Source organism: Melospiza melodia, chromosome 6 (genome assembly GCF_035770615.1).
Source record: "Melospiza melodia melodia isolate bMelMel2 chromosome 6, bMelMel2.pri, whole genome shotgun sequence".
In the NCBI taxonomy this organism is placed as follows: Eukaryota; Metazoa; Chordata; class Aves; order Passeriformes; family Passerellidae; genus Melospiza; species Melospiza melodia.
Window position 1 is genome coordinate 356,376 of NC_086199.1, and position 17,997 is coordinate 374,372.

General features: G+C 56.5%; 1 protein-coding gene across 4 annotated transcripts in view; it reads left to right on the forward strand.

Moving 5' to 3' along the window:
- LRFN5 (leucine rich repeat and fibronectin type III domain containing 5) overlaps positions 1 to 17,677 on the forward strand; it is a 41,532-nt gene extending 23,855 nt beyond the window's left edge. For 3 of the 4 annotated variants that reach the window (XM_063159557.1, XM_063159556.1, XM_063159558.1), the window contains exons 2-3: positions 8,095 to 9,502; positions 10,483 to 17,677. In XM_063159557.1, the coding sequence (XP_063015627.1) occupies positions 8,115 to 9,502; positions 10,483 to 11,392 (2,298 nt within the window). In that variant the 5' untranslated portion in view covers positions 8,095 to 8,114 and the 3' untranslated portion in view covers positions 11,393 to 17,677. The remainder of the gene's footprint in view (positions 1 to 8,094; positions 9,503 to 10,482) is intronic. The other variant, XM_063159559.1, reaches the window with a different exon arrangement.
- Positions 17,678 to 17,997: the final 320 nt, after the last annotated feature.

Genomic DNA, 17,997 nt, shown 5'->3' on the forward strand with positions numbered 1-17,997 from the left:
CCCTGGCCCTGCCCCTGGTGCTGTGGGTGCTGGTGGAAGGGCTTGGAATGTTCTCTGGGTCGGGGAAGAGCCTCTGGAGGGGCTCACCTGCGAGGCAGTGTCACCTCATGTCACCCTTGGGGAGCTCCCTGCTGGGGCACAGGGTGCTCTGGCTGTGGCACCGTGCTGTGGGACCCTGGGGGCTGCAGCAGCAGCAGCTTTGGGGTGCCTGGGTTCTGCTGGGCTCCCTCTCTGGGCTGGTCTCAGCTTTAGCCTCGGTATTTTAAATGTTCCACAGCACGCCAGGGGCCACCCACAGCAGCCAGTGCCTGTCCTGCCAGGCTGCATTGCCTGGCCTTCCAGACGAGATAACTCGGTGGATTAATTAGATAGTGAAGTGCTAATAGCGATTGAAAAGAGATGTGCTTGCTGTGTGCCCCGAGTTTGGATTTATTACTACTACTTTCTGTATGGCCTATTAATTTTTGATGACTTTAGATAAATTGCATTCAGCCTGAAATAAATTAAAATAAGTGCATATAAATCATGTTCTATTCTTGGCTTCTGCAAAACAAATTTCCATTTCATCTCTTGTTGTCCTTCCTTTATTACACGTATCCTGCCGGCGCGTGTCACCCGTTATTGTGATGGAAGTGTTTTATCTCCTTGAGATTCCCGGGGTCTGCCTTTGAAGTGGCAGGGCTGCTGCAGACATGGCACGTCTTAGATCATCTCAGCAGCTAATTTGGCCACATCTGTTTGATTTACCAGTTAACAAGGCAGACCTAAATACTAAATAGGTGTTCTTCCATGAGAGCGATCTACAGTTTGTACCCAGTACTCCTTGACATTAAATTAAACTTTGGAACTCAAAATCCAGCTTGTTTTATGACTCACATCCTCAAGTGATGTTCAGGCAAGTGTAGAGACAACCCTAATAAACGCCTGGTTTTAGATAGTGTTTAATTTACTATATGTTTATGTAAGGGTACGGTGACTAAGAACAGAATTGGCTCAGTTAATGCTGTGACGATTGCAGGATATCATTACGCAGATAATAAATGTCCATCTGCAGTAAATCATTGTTAGTTTACCTTTCATTTCATTTGGTGGGCTGTGCAGAAGCAAGGCCATGGAAGAAGTAAGTTATGTTTACAGTGCTTGATAAAACCTGCGGACTGTTGAGGCTTGGCAATCTGCTTATGGTTAATCCCTGTTTTCTCTGCTGTGTCGTGCTGCGGTGTCACCCTTCACAGAGCTGGTTCTTCTGCTTCTGATTGCCCCCAGTTAAACCTGTGTGTCTGGTTGGCATGCTGGGTTTGCCCACGATGCCCTGTGGTTCCTTGGTTTCTGATTGCCCCCAGTTAAACTCTGTGTGTTTGGTGGGCATACTGGGTTTGCCCACAGTGCTGGTTCCTCTGCTTCTGATTGCCCCCAGTTAAACTCTGTGTGTCTGGTGGGCATGCTGCTTCTGCCCACAGTGCCCTGGCCAGTGTCTGGCTCCCCCTTCACCCTCATCCCTCTCCAGTGCCCACTGGGGAATGAGAATGTTGATGCTTTAAAATGGTGGCATCTGTAGGCAAAGGAAACCCTAAGAACAATTTTATTCACAGACTCATAGAATCCCAGAATGGTTTGGTTGGGAAGGGGCCCTTAAAGTCCATCTTGTTCCAATGCTGGGCTCAGTGCTGGGCTCAGTGCTGGGCTCAGTGCTGGGCTCAGGCCCCTCTCCCCATCCCTGGAGCAGCAGCAGGTGCCCCAGCCCGGCTGTTTCCGCACGCACATCTATTAATACCTCACCGAGCTGCAGTCGTGCTCTGCTCTGCTGCTTGACTCATCCCCTGGATCACTCTGGGCTCTGTGTGAGGTACCAGAGCCTTGGCGAGCTGCCTGCACTGCAGCCCTGCAGCGAGGGAGCCCCTGGGCTCTGCTCCCTCTGCCTTTGCCCCAGGGCATGGCACGGCATGGCATGGCATGGCAGGAGCCCTCAGTGTGGCTGTGGGGCTGCTGGAAGCACTCTGCTGTGCCAGCAGCAATGGGGCAATGCCCAGGATGTGCCCATGTCCCACAGAAACACTCTGCTGTGACATGTGCACTGCTGCAGGAGCCCCGTGGGGTTTTTACCTTTCTGAGCACTTGGCATTGTTACTGCTGTCTGCTGCAGACAATGTGGAGCAATTCTAAAATAAAGTGCTTTAAAAAAGGATATTCTATTTTTCTCCTCGATTTCTGAACTTTATGGGCATGTTTTTAAGCTGTGTGTTGCAAGGGCAAGTGCTGGAGCTGTTTGTTGTGTAGAGGACAGGGGAACCCCAGCACAAACCCAGAAATGGAGCCTTTGAGGAAGGAGCATCCATGATGTCAGGAGAGGCATCAGCCCTGTGTGAGCTGGCAGCGCTGCCCCTGGCCCTCACTTTGGGCCCCTTGCTCCTGCTTCTGAGCTCCCCTGGGCTCTGGGGCTTTGTGGCTGTTTGGAGCCCTCTAACTGGGACCAGGGCTCAGGATTTCCCAGTCTCGTGGCTCCCCGTGGGCATTCACCTCTCCAGTCCTATGGCAAGGGTCAGACGTGGTGGCATTGTGGAGCTGCCTGGTGCTCCTGCCTGGTGCTCCTGCCTGGTGCTCCTGGCCAGCTCAGCACCGGGGTGCTGGCACAGCCCCCAGACCAAACCTCTGGGTGGGTGTCTTTGATTCAAATGGTTTTTTCTCGGGTACTTTGTTTCCAATTCAGCAAAACCCCCGACCTGTTTGCAAACCACTGACCTTGGTGAAACTGAAGCTCCTTGTTCTCCACTTCACTGTTCCCAGCAGCTGGAGTGCCCCAGATCCCAGAATCTCCTTTCACATATTCTGGCATGGCTGTGGGGCGCTTGTGGTGGCTGGGCTGAGATTTCCCTTCCTCCATCCCCAGCAGATGAACATCATCAGCTCCCAGACTATTTTTTCCTCCATCACGACACTGAATTTGCAGAGACTTTGAGAGCCTTGGGTGGATTCCTTCCCACCCATCCTCCTGGAAGGGCAGCCAGGAGCTCTGTGATGGCCTCAGCAGTGCCAGATGATGTCTGAGGCAGGCCCTGAGCTGGCAGTTGCTCCAGCAGCCCCCGGTGTGCCTGCTGGGCATCCCTGCCACGCTGGCCATGCAAACAGGAACTGGGTGTTGTTTGCTAATTAATGGCTGTGCTAGGGATTCCTCTGCTCCCACGTGTTGTGTGATCCACGGTGTGTAAGCGACCCTTTGGAGCACTGGCACATGCTGCACTTCGTGTCCCAAAGAGGAGGAGGCAAAGCCCCAGCATGCTGGGCACAAGGAGCCATCACGTTATGTGGCATTTCAGTCCTGGGTTCCTTGGATCCATTCCAGGCAGGGATTTCAAGTTCATTAGCACTTCCCCTGACCTTTGTGTGCTGCTGGAGCAGGTGGGCAGCCATCCCCACAGCCTGCAGCTGACTGGGTGCCAGGCTGTGCCCGCTGCTGGCCCTGGCAGTGCTGCTGGGGGCTCAGAGCAGCTGTGCCCAGCGGGCTGGGCTCACTCTGCCATTCCCAGCACCGGCCACATCTCTGTGGTGGCAGTCTGCCCTGAGGAATGCTGGCCGCTGGGTCTGTGTGTGCCCAGGGTGCACCAGGGGCTGTTGGGGCGTCACCAGGAGCGGGTGGCTCCTCTGGAAGTGCTGGAGATCCTCCAGTGGGTCTCACAGAGCCCTGTGTGGTGCTGGAGCTGGAGAGTGCCCCAGCTGTCCCTGCACCCTGTCCGTGTGTGGGCTTGGTCCCAGGCCAGCTCAGGGAGCCTCCTCTGTGCAGGGATGGCTGTTCTGCAGCTGCCAGGGCTGGCATGAGCCTGGCATCCCTGGGGAGGGAGCTGGGATGGGATGGGATGGGATGGGATGGGATGGGATGGGATGGGATGGGATGGGATGGGATGGGATGGGATGGGATGGAATGGAATGGAATGGAGCTGTGTGTTCCAGAGCTGGGATGGGCTGGGCTGGAATGGAGGTCTGTGTTCTAGAGCTGGGCTGGAATGGAATGGAAGTCTGTGTTCCATAGAAGGGCTGGAATGGGGCTCTGTGTTCCAGGGCTAGGCTGTGGGTGATGTGAAGGCCAGAAGACCTGTGGAACACACCTGGCAGGGGATGGACCATGGGAGTGTCACCCACTGTGAGGTGACATCTCACCTGAGAGTGGCCAGGGGAAGGAGGGCAGGGGTGGCAGGGCTGGAGGGGTCCCTGCCTCCATGAGCCCTGGCCCTGCCCAACACTGTCAGGCCTGCTCCACACCTGAGAAATGGGGGAGGAAAAGTCTTCCTCATCTTCCTCTGCTCAGAGACAGGAGCAGAGCCTGGGGGCTCCAGTCTGTCCCCTGCAGCTGATGGGAGAACAGGGGGGCTCCCAGCTCCCACAGTGTGCTGGGGCTCACAGGTTCCTCTATTTGGAGACACAGTTCCCACCCTGTGTGACCATGCAGCCCACAGCAACTCCAGCTTAGGTTTTGCAGACAGATGAATAACTCAAAGTGATCAAATGTAGCAACAGGATGGATGCAAAGAGCAGTATGTGTGAGAAGCTTTTTTTGTGAATCACAAATGTCACATAAAGAGCTTGCTACCCTTGTCCTGAGCAGTGCCCACCTTCCCAGGAAGCTGGCATTTGTTTTATGCATGAAGGCAGTTTCCTTTCTGTTTTGTTATCTTCCCAGCAAGTAATGGGAATCACACATTGCTTTCATTAGTCCAAAAGTTGTTTTCTGCAATGACCTCTCAACCATGTCAGCACGGCTATCTCTATAAAATTATCTGTGTGGGGGATAAGGTGTGCTGGGAGAGGAGGGGACACCTGTCCAGGCTGACTTTCAGCAGCTGTGGTTTTTGGTGAATGTCTCTGGTGGGGCACTGAGCACTCTGGGAGGAATTGCTCTGTGTTTTCTCAGCAAGGAGGTGAAATGTTTCCCTGCAGCCAGGGATGATGCCCATGGGGAGGATGGGCTGTCCCCATCCCTGCACAGCCTGGGTCACCAGCTGCCACATGCAGATCCAGGTGTGCCTTTGCTGTTTCCATCGCTTGGGGCATCCAGGTGCCAAATGCGCACTGGTCCTTGTGTCAGTCAGGGCTGGGGGTGCTCAGCTCTGATCACCAGCCCCTCTCCATCAGCACCCCAGGCTCTGAGGGCTCAGTCCCTCCTCCTGTCCAGTGTCATTGCAGGTGTGTGTGGGGTGCACTCACCTCCCTGCCCAGGTCACTGGGAGGGTCACAGGCCAGGACTGTCCCTAAGCCCAGGGCATGGGGCACAGTGCTGGGGACTGGCCTTGCCAGGGGGCTGCTCTTGCCCCACTTACTGCAGCCGTGTGAGCCTGATGTTCACTGATGGCATTGCATCCAGCCCTGGCTATTTAACCTCAGGATATTGGCACAGACAACATCCAAAACTCTTAACATCCAAAAACCCACCTCTGCTGCTAGGTAACTTTGTGGGAACCTTGTCATCCCAGCTGCTGTTTAAGTCATTTCATCTTGCAATGGTATTTCCAAACTCATGAACTTGCAGATTTGGGTTCAGGCCTGTGTTAGTCTTGGGTGGCTGTAGCAATGGACTTGGCTGAATCCAGGCACATGAGTTTAATCATGGCCATGAACCTAAACTGGCAGCCTTAGGTTACCAAATTTAATGAGTGTGGGGTCCCCAGGCAAGGCTGTCCATGCACCCTGTGGCTGTGTGCAGGTGCCCTGAGCTGCTGAGCCCGTTCCCATTCCCATCCAGTCCCTACCAGATGTGCATTAAAGGAGCAGAGGCCACCTGGAAAGGACAGGTGACAGTCCCTGGCCATGAATGCAGCTGCTGGGCTGGGAGGTGGCTGGTGGGTGACACCAGTGGGTCTGGGGGCTGCAGCAGGCAGTGTCCTTCACTGCTTGGCATTGCCATTCTCCTCCAAGTCCTTGTCACCTGCAGGGCCACTCTGATTTGCAGTGCTGTCATGAAATGAGTGCACAGAGCATAACTGAATGCTGCATGGCACTTTGCTTTCTGCTGCAGGTCATGGCAGTGAGAATGGTGCTGGTTATGGTGGTTTGGGAGCAGCTCCGAGCACTGCCCATGGCAGCACACTCTGCTTTGGCCCCCAGCAGCAGGCTTTGGTTTCTCCAGTGGGAACTCAAAAGCTGGAGTAGTCCTGAATACTTGCAGTCCCCAGAAGTATCAGGAAAAAGTACATTGATTGTGCTGCAAAGCAGATTTAGGGCTGGCATTTTCACTAATCATTTTGTTGCCTCTGCTTGCACGGCACCACAGATTTGGTGTGGTTTAAGGATGGACTGGATAACAGGAGCAATTGTTGTTGTTCTGACGTTAAATGTCTTTAAATATCAATGACGATGCAAGAGCTCTGGTTCTGGCTAGCTGTGAAACTGCATTTCGGCTGAGCTTCATTAATGCATCTCTGGGGTGGTAATGGGTCTGAGTAATCTGATCTGAGCACGTATAACTGTGCCAGTCCCAAAGGGAGCTGAGTGCTTCAGTCTCAGCGTGGAGCCCCTCTGAGCCTGAAGCCATGGCACAATTCCCTCAGACACGTGCTGGGTGCTTCTCCAGGGACCCTGCTCCTGCTGTGCCAGGGAGGAGCACCCTGAGCTTCCTGCCTGTGCCAGGGAGGGGCACCCTGAGCCTCCCACCTGCTCCAGGGAGGAGCACCCTGAGCCTCCCACCTGTGCCAGGGAGGGGCACCCTGAGCCTCCCACCTGCTCCAGGGAGGGGCACCCTGAGCCTCCCACCTGTGCCAGGGAGGAGCACCCTGAGCCTCCCACCTGTGCCAGGGAGGGGCACCCTGAGCCTCCCACCTGTGCCAGGGAGGAGCACCCTGAGCCTCCCACCTGTGCCAGGGAGGGGCACCCTGAGCCTCCCACCTGTGCCAGGGAGGAGCACCCTGAGCCTCCCACCTGTGCCAGGGAGGGGCACCCTGAGCCTCCCACCTGTTCCTGCTCCAGTGAGGAGCACCCTGAGCCTCCCACCTGTGCCAGGGAGGGGCACCCTGAGCCTCCCACCTGTGCCAGGGAGGGGCACCCTGAGCCTCCCACCTGCTCCAGGGAGGGGCACCCTGAGCCTCCCACCTGTGCCAGGGAGGAGCACCCTGAGCCTCCCACCTGTGCCAGGGAGGGGCACCCTGAGCCTCCCACCTGTGCCTGCTCCAGGGAGGAGCACCCTGAGCCTCCCACCTGTGCCAGGGAGGGGCACCCTGAGCCTCCCACCTGTTCACCTGCCCTAGCCTCCCATCCCCAGCCTCCCGCCCAGGCTGGGAGCCCTTGGCACAGTCCCTGCTGGGTGACCTCGCTGGGCTGCGTGGGCACTGCTGCTGGCAGCCCTGCTCCCACTCACCACGAGGAGCAGGGCTGGCAGTGTGAGCAATAAAGCTGATTGAACCGCTGGGCTTTCCAGGGGGAGCCGGAAAGCTGTGATCAGCTAAAATTAGCCCAAGATCCATTTTTATTTAGATCTCTGTTGTGGGGGCTTTTCTTGGGTTTTTGTTTTGTTTTGTTTTGTTTTTTGGGTGGTTTTTTTTGTTTCATTTTGTTTTATTTGCATTTTTGGTGTTTGAATGACATAAAATCAGCTCCTTCTGAGTTTATTCTGAAAATAGCATTAAGAGCTTAAATGTTCAGTGGAGATGGCTGTAAACCCATTGAGCTGCTGCGATTTCAAGGCCGCCGAGAGTTTCAGCTTGGCAAGGGAAGCACACATGAGCCACCCCTCATTTTGTGTACCTGGACATTTGTCACTATGGCCAGCAGCCTGGGAGGGCAGGGGCTCTGCTGGGATGTGGAGCTGTGCTGGGCAGCAGGATGGGCTCGAGCAGGAGGGGCTCGAGGGGCAGCTTCCCAATGGCTTTGTCATTTGTATGACTGTCAGGGTGTACCCATGGAGCTGCAAATGTCCCTGACTCTCAGCTGCACTCCTGGCAGGCACTCCTGTGTCGGGATGGGGGATGGAGAAGGACCAGGTAACACAGGGAGGGTGGCTCGTTGCCACCTGAACTTCAGTTCCATGGTTCAACCTCAGACTGTCTGTCTTGGCTCTTTTATTATGCCTGTCTTAACTCACAGAGACTAACCGCTGTCTGCTCTCCCTTGCAGGCTCTTGAATCTGTTCTACAATGGAAAAACTGCTTTTGTTTCTGCTGTTCATTGGCGTAGCGGTGCGAGCTCAGATCTGCCCCAAGCGCTGCGTCTGTCAGATCTTGTCTCCCAACCTCGCCACCCTGTGTGCCAAGAAAGGGCTCTTGTTTGTTCCTCCCAACATTGACAGGAGGACCGTGGAGCTGCGGCTGGCAGACAACTTTGTTACAAACATTAAAAGGAAAGACTTTGCCAACATGACCAGCCTGGTGGACCTGACGCTGTCCCGGAATACAATCAGTTTTATCACACCTCACGCGTTTGCCGACCTGCGCAATTTGCGGGCTCTGCATTTGAACAGCAACCGATTGACTAAGATCACTAACGACATGTTCAGTGGGCTCTCCAATCTCCACCACTTGATACTGAACAACAACCAGCTGACTTTAATTTCTTCCACAGCTTTTGACGATGTTTTAGCTCTCGAGGAATTGGATTTGTCTTACAACAATCTGGAAACCATCCCTTGGGATGCCGTGGAGAAAATGGTCAGTTTGCACACTCTCAGTCTTGACCACAACATGATTGACCATATTCCTAAGGGGACCTTCTCCCACCTGCACAAGATGACCAGGCTGGACGTCACGTCCAACAAACTGCAGAAGCTGCCGCCTGACCCGCTCTTCCAGCGCGCTCAGGTGCTGGCAACCTCAGGAATTATCAGCCCCTCGACGTTCGCGCTGAGCTTTGGTGGGAACCCCTTGCATTGCAACTGTGAGCTCTTGTGGCTGAGGCGCCTTTCCAGGGAGGACGACCTGGAGACCTGTGCCTCCCCTACGCTGCTGTCGGGCCGGTACTTCTGGTCCATCCCCGAGGAGGAGTTCCTGTGCGAGCCGCCGCTCATCACGCGGCACACGCACGAGCTGCGCGTGCTGGAGGGGCAGCGCGCAGCCCTGCGCTGCAAGGCCCGCGGCGACCCCGAGCCGGCCATCCACTGGATCTCGCCCGAGGGCAAGCTGATCTCCAACGCCACCAGGTCCACGGTGTACGACAACGGCACGCTCGACATCCTCATCACCACGGTGAAGGACACGGGCTCCTTCACCTGCATCGCCTCCAACCCCGCGGGGGAGGCCACGCAGACCGTGGACCTGCACATCATCAAACTGCCCCACCTGCTCAACAGCACAAACCACATCCACGAGCCTGACCCGGGCTCCTCGGATATCTCCACATCCACCAAGTCGGGCTCCAACGCCAGCAGTAGCAACGGGGATACTAAAGTCAGCCAGGATAAGAAGGTGGTTGTCGCGGAAGCGACGTCCTCCACGGCTCTGCTGAAATTCAATTTCCAGAGGAATATACCTGGGATCCGTATGTTCCAAATCCAGTACAATGGTACTTACGATGACTCCCTTGTTTACAGGTAAGGCAGCCCCAGCCTGCCCGGGTGGGACCGTGCTGGGTGTGTGGTGCTGCCGTGTGGCCCTGACCCGGGCACCCCTGTGCTGCAGTTCCTGTGCCATGCCGTGCCAGCTGAGCACAGCCCAGCCCCAGCAGCTCGTGGTGGGAGCCTCAGGGAGGACTCATGCCATTTCTACTCACAAACGGGAAAATTACCTAGAACAGTGTTATTTTTAGGTAATCCAAGTGGACTTCTAATCCTCTGAACTGATCTGAGAAAGGTTGTGAAGGTAGATGGATTAAATGGTGCCTAATGTGCTCAGCTTTGTGGAAGCACAGGAAAGACAGTGTCTCTGAGCATGTTCCTCACAGCACTTTCTGGTGATGCCCGTGCTGGGGAAGTGCAGGGGGGCTCTGTGCTGCCAGGTGTAGCTGTTGCACCCTTCAGCACTGGCTTTGCTCGGTCATTTCTTCTGTGCATTTCTTTATCCATTACTAGGACAAGGGGTGCTGGCTTTAAACGGAAAGATGGTAGATGTAGATCAGGTAACTGAAAAACATTCTTCCCTATGAGGACAGTGAGATCCTGGCACAGCTTCAGAGAAGTTATGGGTACCTCATCCATGGAAGTGTCCAAGGCCAGGCTGGACAGGGCTTGGAGCTGCCTTGTCTGGTGGAAGGTGTCCCTGCCCATGGCAGGAGGGTGAACTAGATGGTCTTTACATGTTGCTTCCAACCCAGGCCATTCTGTGATCCTGTGATTCCACGTTTTTGGTGTGGTGGTTCTAATGGGGGGCTGTGCCATTCTGAGCCGTGCCAGGGGCCTTGGCAGTGACTGCTGCTACATGGAAGGCCGGGCAGGAGCTGCTGGGCATGGAGATGAGCCCCACGGGGACAGTGGACAAGCCGTGGTGGTGCCCAGCACGGCCTGGGCTGCCCCGCAGGGTGGGAAGACACCGCTCTGTCCGCAAGTTCATTCACACTGGTTTCCTTCTCCCCCAGAATGATACCTCCCACGAGCAAAACCTTTCTGGTGAACAACCTGGCCGCGGGGACGATGTACGACCTGTGCGTGCTGGCCATCTACGACGACGGGATCACCTCGCTGACGGCCACCAGGGTGGTGGGCTGCACGCAGTTCACCACCGAGCAGGATTACGTGCGCTGCCACTTCATGCAGTCCCAGTTCCTGGGCGGGACCATGATCATCATCATCGGTGGGATCATTGTGGCGTCCGTGCTCGTGTTCATCATCATCCTCATGATCCGCTACAAGGTGTGTAACAACAACGGGCAGCAGAAGGCCACCAAGGTCAGCAACGTGTACTCGCAGACCAACGGGGCTCAGATCCAGGGCTGCGGTGGGGCGCTGTCGCAGTCCATGTCCAAGCAGGCTCTCGGGCACGAGGAGGGCGTCCAGTGCTGCAAGGCCGTGGCCGACGGCGCCGCGCAGTCGCCGGACGCCGGCTCCGGCCAGGACTCGGCCACCACTACCTCGGCTTTGCCTCCCGCCTGGACTTCCAGCTCTCCCCTGCCGCAGAAGCAGAAGCGCAAGTCGGGGCCCAAGGCTGGCAGCGAGGCGCAGGGCGAGGCGGGCGGCGGCGCCGAGCCCCAGAACTCCAACAGGAACAACTCCACGGCCCTGGCGCTGGCCGGGCGTGGCCCCGAGGCGGCCCCCACGTACAAAAGAGCACAATCCAAGCCAAGTAAGTTCCTGACGCTGCCGGCCGAGGCCAGCCGCGCCAAGCGGCGGCGCTCGCTGGGCGGAGAGCTGCTGGAGCCCCGCGGCCCCGCCGGCCTGCGCTCCAAGCGCAGCATGTCCATGAACGGGATGCTGCTGCAGGCAGACTGCGCCCAGGGCGGAACGGCACCTTTCTCCAGTTCTGAGTGGATATTGGAAAGCACTGTGTGACCTGCTTTTTTTTTTCTTTTTTCTTTTTTTTTTTTTTTTTAAGGTTTTGTTTTAACTAAAACCACCAAACGTTGTGTGAAACTCCCTTTCCCAGGGAATTGGATTTGGATGTCCACTGCTGTCTCGCTGATTAATGGCTTGTTCATGCGGGGTTCTGTATAAGCCACCCAGTGCACACGGGGGTTTATTTAGTTTTCGTTTGGTTTTATTTAATATCAAAACCGAAGGCAACATTCAGAGATTAAAAAAAAAAAAAAAAAAAGGAAAAAAAGATTAAGGGGCGAAAAAAAGCACGAAACAGCACCAGTGCCTTCCCTGCTCTAGGACTGGCTTCCTGGTTCTGCGGTAGCAGAAAACAAAAGAGAGAGTTTTCACAGAAAAAGCCTTTTATAAAGGAAATGCAATTTCCTCCAAGCTAACAAATAACCACTTCTGGATCAATCAGTAAAATGATATTTTTTAAACCGGTCAGACTGTACATTTCTTTTCCGTGACAATGGTGTTGCCTTTGTTTTTAGGCAGATGCTGTACAGGAGCAACAACGCTGTGTTGTTATGTTGTGTAAAATAAAATATTCACTCGGTACGCCAGCCAGCCTCGGGTTACTGCCCTGCCGGGCTGGGCCTCGGTGCTGCTGCAGAGCTCCTGCCACGGGGCACCGGGAGCACCAGGAGGCACCAGGGCACGGGGCCATTCCCCTGTGCTGGCTCTGGCTGGCTGGGGCTGGGCTGGGGAGCACGGGGAGCCTGCAGCGGCTCTCCCCGAGAGGTGCCTGAGCTGGGATCCCACAGCCTGAGCTGGGAGCCAACATTGGCTCTCCCCAAGAGGTGCCTGAGCGGGGATCCCACAGCCTGAGCTGGGATCCCATACTGGCTCTCCCCAAGAGGTGCCTGCCCCACCTCCCAGGGTGCCCAGACCTGGTACAGGCAGTGCCCTGTCCTGCAGCCCTGGGCAGGGAGTGGGGCTGGGGCACCTCGGGGTGCTGGGCACAGCTGAGCAGGGCTGTGAGCAGGGACAGGAGGTGGGCAAGCAGGTGGGTAGAGAGGTGGGCAGGTGGGCAGGTGGGAAGGCAGGTGAGCAGGTGGGCAGGTGAGGAGGCAGGTGGGCAGGCAGGTGTGCAGGCAGGTGAGCAGGCAGTGGGCAGGTGGGCAATCAGGTGGGCAAGCAGGTGGGCAGGTGGGCAAGCAGTGGGCAGACAGGTGGGCAGGCAGGTCACCAGGTAGGTGGGCAATCAGGTGAGCAGGTGGGCAGGCAGGTGGCCAGATGGGCAAACAGGTGGTCAGGCAGGTGGGCAGGGCTAGCAGGTGGGCAGGCAGGTGGGCATGCAGGCAGGCAGGTGGGCAGGCAGGTGGGCAGGCGGGCAGGTGAGCAGGCAGATGGGCAGGCAGGTGGGCAGATGGGCAATCAGGTGGGCAGACAGGTGGACAATCAGGTGGGCAGCTGGGCAGGCAGGTGAGCAGGCAGGTTGGCAGGCAGATGGACAGGTATCCGGCAGGTGGGCAGGCATGTTGGCAGGTAGGCAATCTGATGAGCTGGCAGGTGTCTAGGCAGGTGGGCAGGCAGGTGAGCAGGCAGGGCGGCAGCCAGCAGGGTTGTGGCCATTCAGCACCTCGGCTGGTCGGGTGACGATGGCCATCTCCTGCTGTCCTAGACTCCTGAGCTATATTTCCTCAGAACTTTATGGTTTGGTCCGGTTCTCCTCAGTCCCTGAGTGCATTGAGGCCTGAAAGATGGTGGTCTCACCTTTGAGCTGTTCCTAATTGCTGTGCCTGTGGCATGGAGTGCTTCTGGGCCACTCTGCAGGGACAGAACCCACAGCAGCAGGGGACAGCAGGTGCAGATTTCGTTGTATGGATGGCAGCTGCTCTGCTCACTGTAAAGGGAAGCATGCAGTTAATATTAATTAAACTCACATGGTCATCATATTCAAATTAGAGACAGCTTAACTCTGAATATCTGAGCACTGTGCATTCTCAGATGCCAAATAAGAGGTTCATGATGGGCTTTGTGGCCATAAAAGAGAGAGAACAGTTAAATTTTATACCCTGTGCTTGTTCAGGCAGGTGCCTGAGGCCAGCCTGGCTCCAGGCAGCCCCAGGGCAGTTCGGGGGCACGTGTCACAGTGGGGCACAGCCCCTGGCACCCATCTGTGTCCCTGGGGCTCTGCAGTGGGCTGCTCTGGGTGATTCTATTGCCTGTCACGGAAGGACAAAGTCAATGAGGGTGGTGTAAAGGACCTAAAAGGAAGAGGCTGCTTCTTTTTTAGGAACCCTTTTTGCTTCCCTCAGGAAATGCAGAGACCAAATAGGAAACAAAGCCTCAAAATGAGAAACCCTGCTTCCTGCTGGAAAAGTTTAAAAAAATGCAATAAATCCCTCTTTGGGTTGCTCTGGCAGCCCATGAGCAGTGCATGAACAGAAGGGAACTATTAAATAACATGCTGTGGGTGACAGGGGTGCCTGTCCAGGGCCTGGCACTCTGATGCCAAGGGCTTTGCCCAGTGTGGGTCAAACGTGAAGGTCTGAGCCCCAGTGAGGGGCTGTGCTGGCAGAGGCACCTTATCCCCATTCTGGGGTACAGGAGGGTGTCACAGGTTTGCTGTGGAGTGGCTGGGTTTGATCATGCATTTTAAAAACACCCAATGAAAATGCTTTTCTATGTTGTCTAAAACTGGACTTAAATCTGTGTGATGTTTTGTCAAAGTGCTAAAATACTAATGGTGTCTTGTGGTTTAAGGAGGTTTATTTTTATACATTTGTAATTTTTCACTCAGAGGAATAGTTTTCTAAGCACTGCAGCTGATGTTCTGTCCACGGTGCCTCTGTGTCGAGCAGTGTGCAGGGACCTCATGGCCCTGTGTTTCGTTCCTTTCTGCTGGCATGCAGGAAAGGGGATCTGGGCAGCCAGGGACTCCTCCCATGCCAGCTTCTCTCCTGGCTGACAGGACATTCATCTCTTGGGAGTGCCCTGGGCACGGAATCAGCTGTTCCCACTGGAATAACTGTGCAGTAGGACGTTGGGTTTATTCAGGCTCAATTCGAAGTGTGGGAAGCCCCAAGGAGGAGGGAATTCTCTGTCCTTTCTGTTCTGCAAAAACCATATGTTGCCAACTGTGAGACAGAAAGTGCTGAGATGCCCCTGGGTCAGAATAACTCCAGGTTATTTCCCCCAGACTGCAATAACTGCTCAGCACAGGTGATGGGATGGGTGATGTGCTGTGGCCCAGCACCACCTCAGCCATGGAGGGCTGTGCAGGGGCTGAGCCCAGGGAGCCTCCCTGCCCTGGGGCATGGCCTGCCCAGCTGGGCTCTGTGTGCTGCTGCTCAGCCATGGCTTATCGGGATTTTAGCCATGACAGGGTCTCTGTTCACAGGCCCTGCTGGAGGAGGAACTGCTGCAGGAAGTTCTGAGCTCTGTCTGCAGTGGCTGGAGCACAGCGTGTGCCCAGGCCCTCTCTGGAGAAGGGCTCTGCTGGGGCTGTGCTGGGCTGGGCTCTGGGAGCATCCCGGACCAGCACAGGGTGCTCCTGGCTCTAGGGACAGTGACAGCCCTGCTGGCATTGCTCTGGGAGCATCCCAGACCAGCACAGGGTGCTCCTGCCTGCTGGGACCATGACAGCCCTGCTGGCATTGCTCTGGGAGTGCCCCAGACCAGCAGAGTGGCACGGAGCTGTGGTCCGTGGGCAGGCCTGAGCAGCTGTGTGTGCCCTCCAAGAGGGGCAGGAGGGCCCTTGTGCCATGGCAGAGCGTGCCCGAAGCCACGGTGGGCACCAGCACAGAGAGGGGCACGCTGCTGCCTTGGGAGTGGCTTCAAACCAGGGATAAAGGCAGCACCGGCACCAGGGTCACCTCTCTGCCCATCAGCCCTAAGGGCAGAGCCTGAGCCACGCTGGGCCTTTGGGGCACTGGAGCCTGAGCAGTGCCACTCACACGTGGGCACAGCTGTCTGTCAGCCCTGTGGTCACTGAGGAATGTTCACCTCCCTGCTCCTGGTGCTGCTGCCCCTCAGGGGCACCATCACTGCCCAAAAGCTGCACCAGCAGCAGACCCCAGTTGCACAGTGCCTTCTCCTGGCAGCGATGCTAATGTTGGTCAGAGTTCTGGTTTAACAGCACCAAACTGGCCGGTCCTTAGGATCCTGCTCACCAATAACGTGGTTCTGCTGTTTGCCCTTTGCAAATGTGTCCTGGCTGTGTGCTGGGCCTGGGGCACGGCCTGGGCTGCCCGACCCCGCTGTGCTGGATTGCTGTGTCACCCCAGGTGGCTGCAGAGCTGCACTTCAGCAGTGTCTGGGTCAGGAAGGTGAGGGCTGAGCCCAGGCTGCTGTGCCTGCCTTGGTGCAGGCTGGTTTTGCTCCTGCAGTGCCAGGCTGCTGCTCTGGTGCTGTGTGCAAGCTGTGCCGCCTCCTCTGCTGGGAAATTGCCCTGGGAATGAGGAAATCCAGCCAGGCTGGAGCCCAGCCCCTCATGGGCACACAGGGACCCCACCTGGCCTGGGGCCAGTCTGTGCTGTGGGGGCTTGTTGTCTTATGTATCACAACAGTTCTATCATCATTATGTGGTGTCTTATACATCAAGAGTTCTATTATCATTGCAGTGCAAGGGTTCCATACCCTCAGAGTCTCGTACCTCCTCAATGTTTGTCACAGGCAGCTCCTCTGAGCACTCACTGTTCCTGGCCCTTGTAGCAACCCTCTGACTCCAGATCCCACCAATCCACTCTTTTATAATACTGTTCTTATTGGCTACAGGTGCTGCTTGTTATCATCCAGCCTGCTCCCAATACTTAGTAATAGGGTCCAGCTGCAGCTCGTTGGGGGATAAGATTGCATTCTACATTACCTTCATTTACCCATACTGTGTCCCCTACAGGGGCTGTGACCCTGTGACCCACAGAGGAGATAAGATCACATTCTACATTACCCATACTGTGTCCCCTACAGGGGCTGTGACCCACAACACCCCCAGAGGAGTTTGGATGGTGCCTGGTTGGTGTTGGCACATGGCAGTGGCACACCGGCCATCCCCCAGGTAAGTGGGGCTGTGCTGGGTGCCAGGAGGTGGCACAGCTGTCCCATGGGCTGTCCCTGTGCCCTGGGCAGGACAGTGGCACGTGGCACACCCTGGTTGCAGTGACCTCAGGAAGGTGGGTGCTGTGTCTGTGCCCCCCTTTGCTCTGCCCTGGTGTCCCCAGCTCTGTGTGACCCCCTGGCAGTGTGCAGAGCTGGGGTCCCTGCCCTGGGCAAAGGCTTGGCCTGTGCAAGAGCAGCAGCAAATCTAGAAAGTGGAGAACTCTCTGGTTCTGGAACAGTGAGCTTTGCTGGTTCTGCTGGGCATTCTGGGTGTTGTCTTGTGGGATTTTCCCTGAAGCAGAAGCAGCAGCAGTGCTGTGCTGCACTCCCTGATGGTGACACAACTTGTGGCAGAGGTGTGGGTGGGGACATTGGGTGCTGTTATCCCTGTCTCCTGTTAGCCCTGTCTCCTCTTATCCCAGCCTCCTGTTATCCCAGTCTCAACCCAGTCCCCTGTTAGCTCAGTCCCCTGTCCCCTGCCATGCTGTGCTGCCCAGCCCCTGCAGGGCACATGGCACCAAGTCAGGGGGTGCCAGGGCTGAGGGTAGGGTTTGCTGCTGCTTCCTGCCCATGCTGGCCCCAGGACAGCTCCTGGTGGGTGCTGTGCCCAGAATGGCTCTGTGGCAGCTCCTGGTGGGTGCAGTGCCCATGCTGGCCCCAGAGCAGCTCCTGCTGAGGTCCCACATCAGTGTCACCTGGGCCATGGCAGGGCAGGTGCTGCTCGCCGTGCCCTCACTGTGTGTGTTCTCTCTGTGCAGAGGCCAGGGCACCGTGCAGGGTGCTGCTGCTCGCCGTGCCCTCACTGTGTGTGTTCTCTCTGTGCAGAAGCCGGGGCCCCTGTGCAGGACACCAGCCCCAGTGCCCTCCCTGAACACGCTGCCACGGACGCTGCTCCTCGGCAGAAGTCGCTCCGGTTCAGCCTCTCCCAGGACTGACCTCTGGCTCTCCCTGCGGAACCTTTACTTGAAGCTGCAGCCCAGGCCCCCCAGGCCGGCCGCCTCGAGGAACTGTCTTCCCCTCACAGGATTCCCATCTGCCACTCCAAGTCTGAAATTCCTGTTTTTTCTGGTGTCCAGGTTTTTTATAACTGAAAATGACGACGAAGAATCTGGTGGCAGCAGCTGGTCCCAGTCATGTTCCATGTCACCAGTGGTGAGCTCACGAGCTGTAAACATGGTAGCTTCAATCACCTGAAAAATAAATGTTTTACTACGACGGCATGGGCATGGTGCTTGATCCAGGGGTTGTGCCTGGCAGGATGGGTGATCCAGAGGGACCCCATGGTGCTGGGGTCTGTGCCTATATAGGAACCCCATGGTGCCCGGGATCTGTGCCCATGGAGGGACCCCATGGTGCCCGGGGTCGGTGCCCACACAGGCACCCCATGGTGCCCGGGGTCGGTGCCCACAGGCACCCCATGGTGCCTGGGGTCGGTGCCCACGCATGAACCCCATGGTGCCCGGGGTTGGTGCCCACAGGCACCCCATGGTGCCCGGGGTCGGTGCCCACACAGGAACCCCATGGTGCCCAGGATC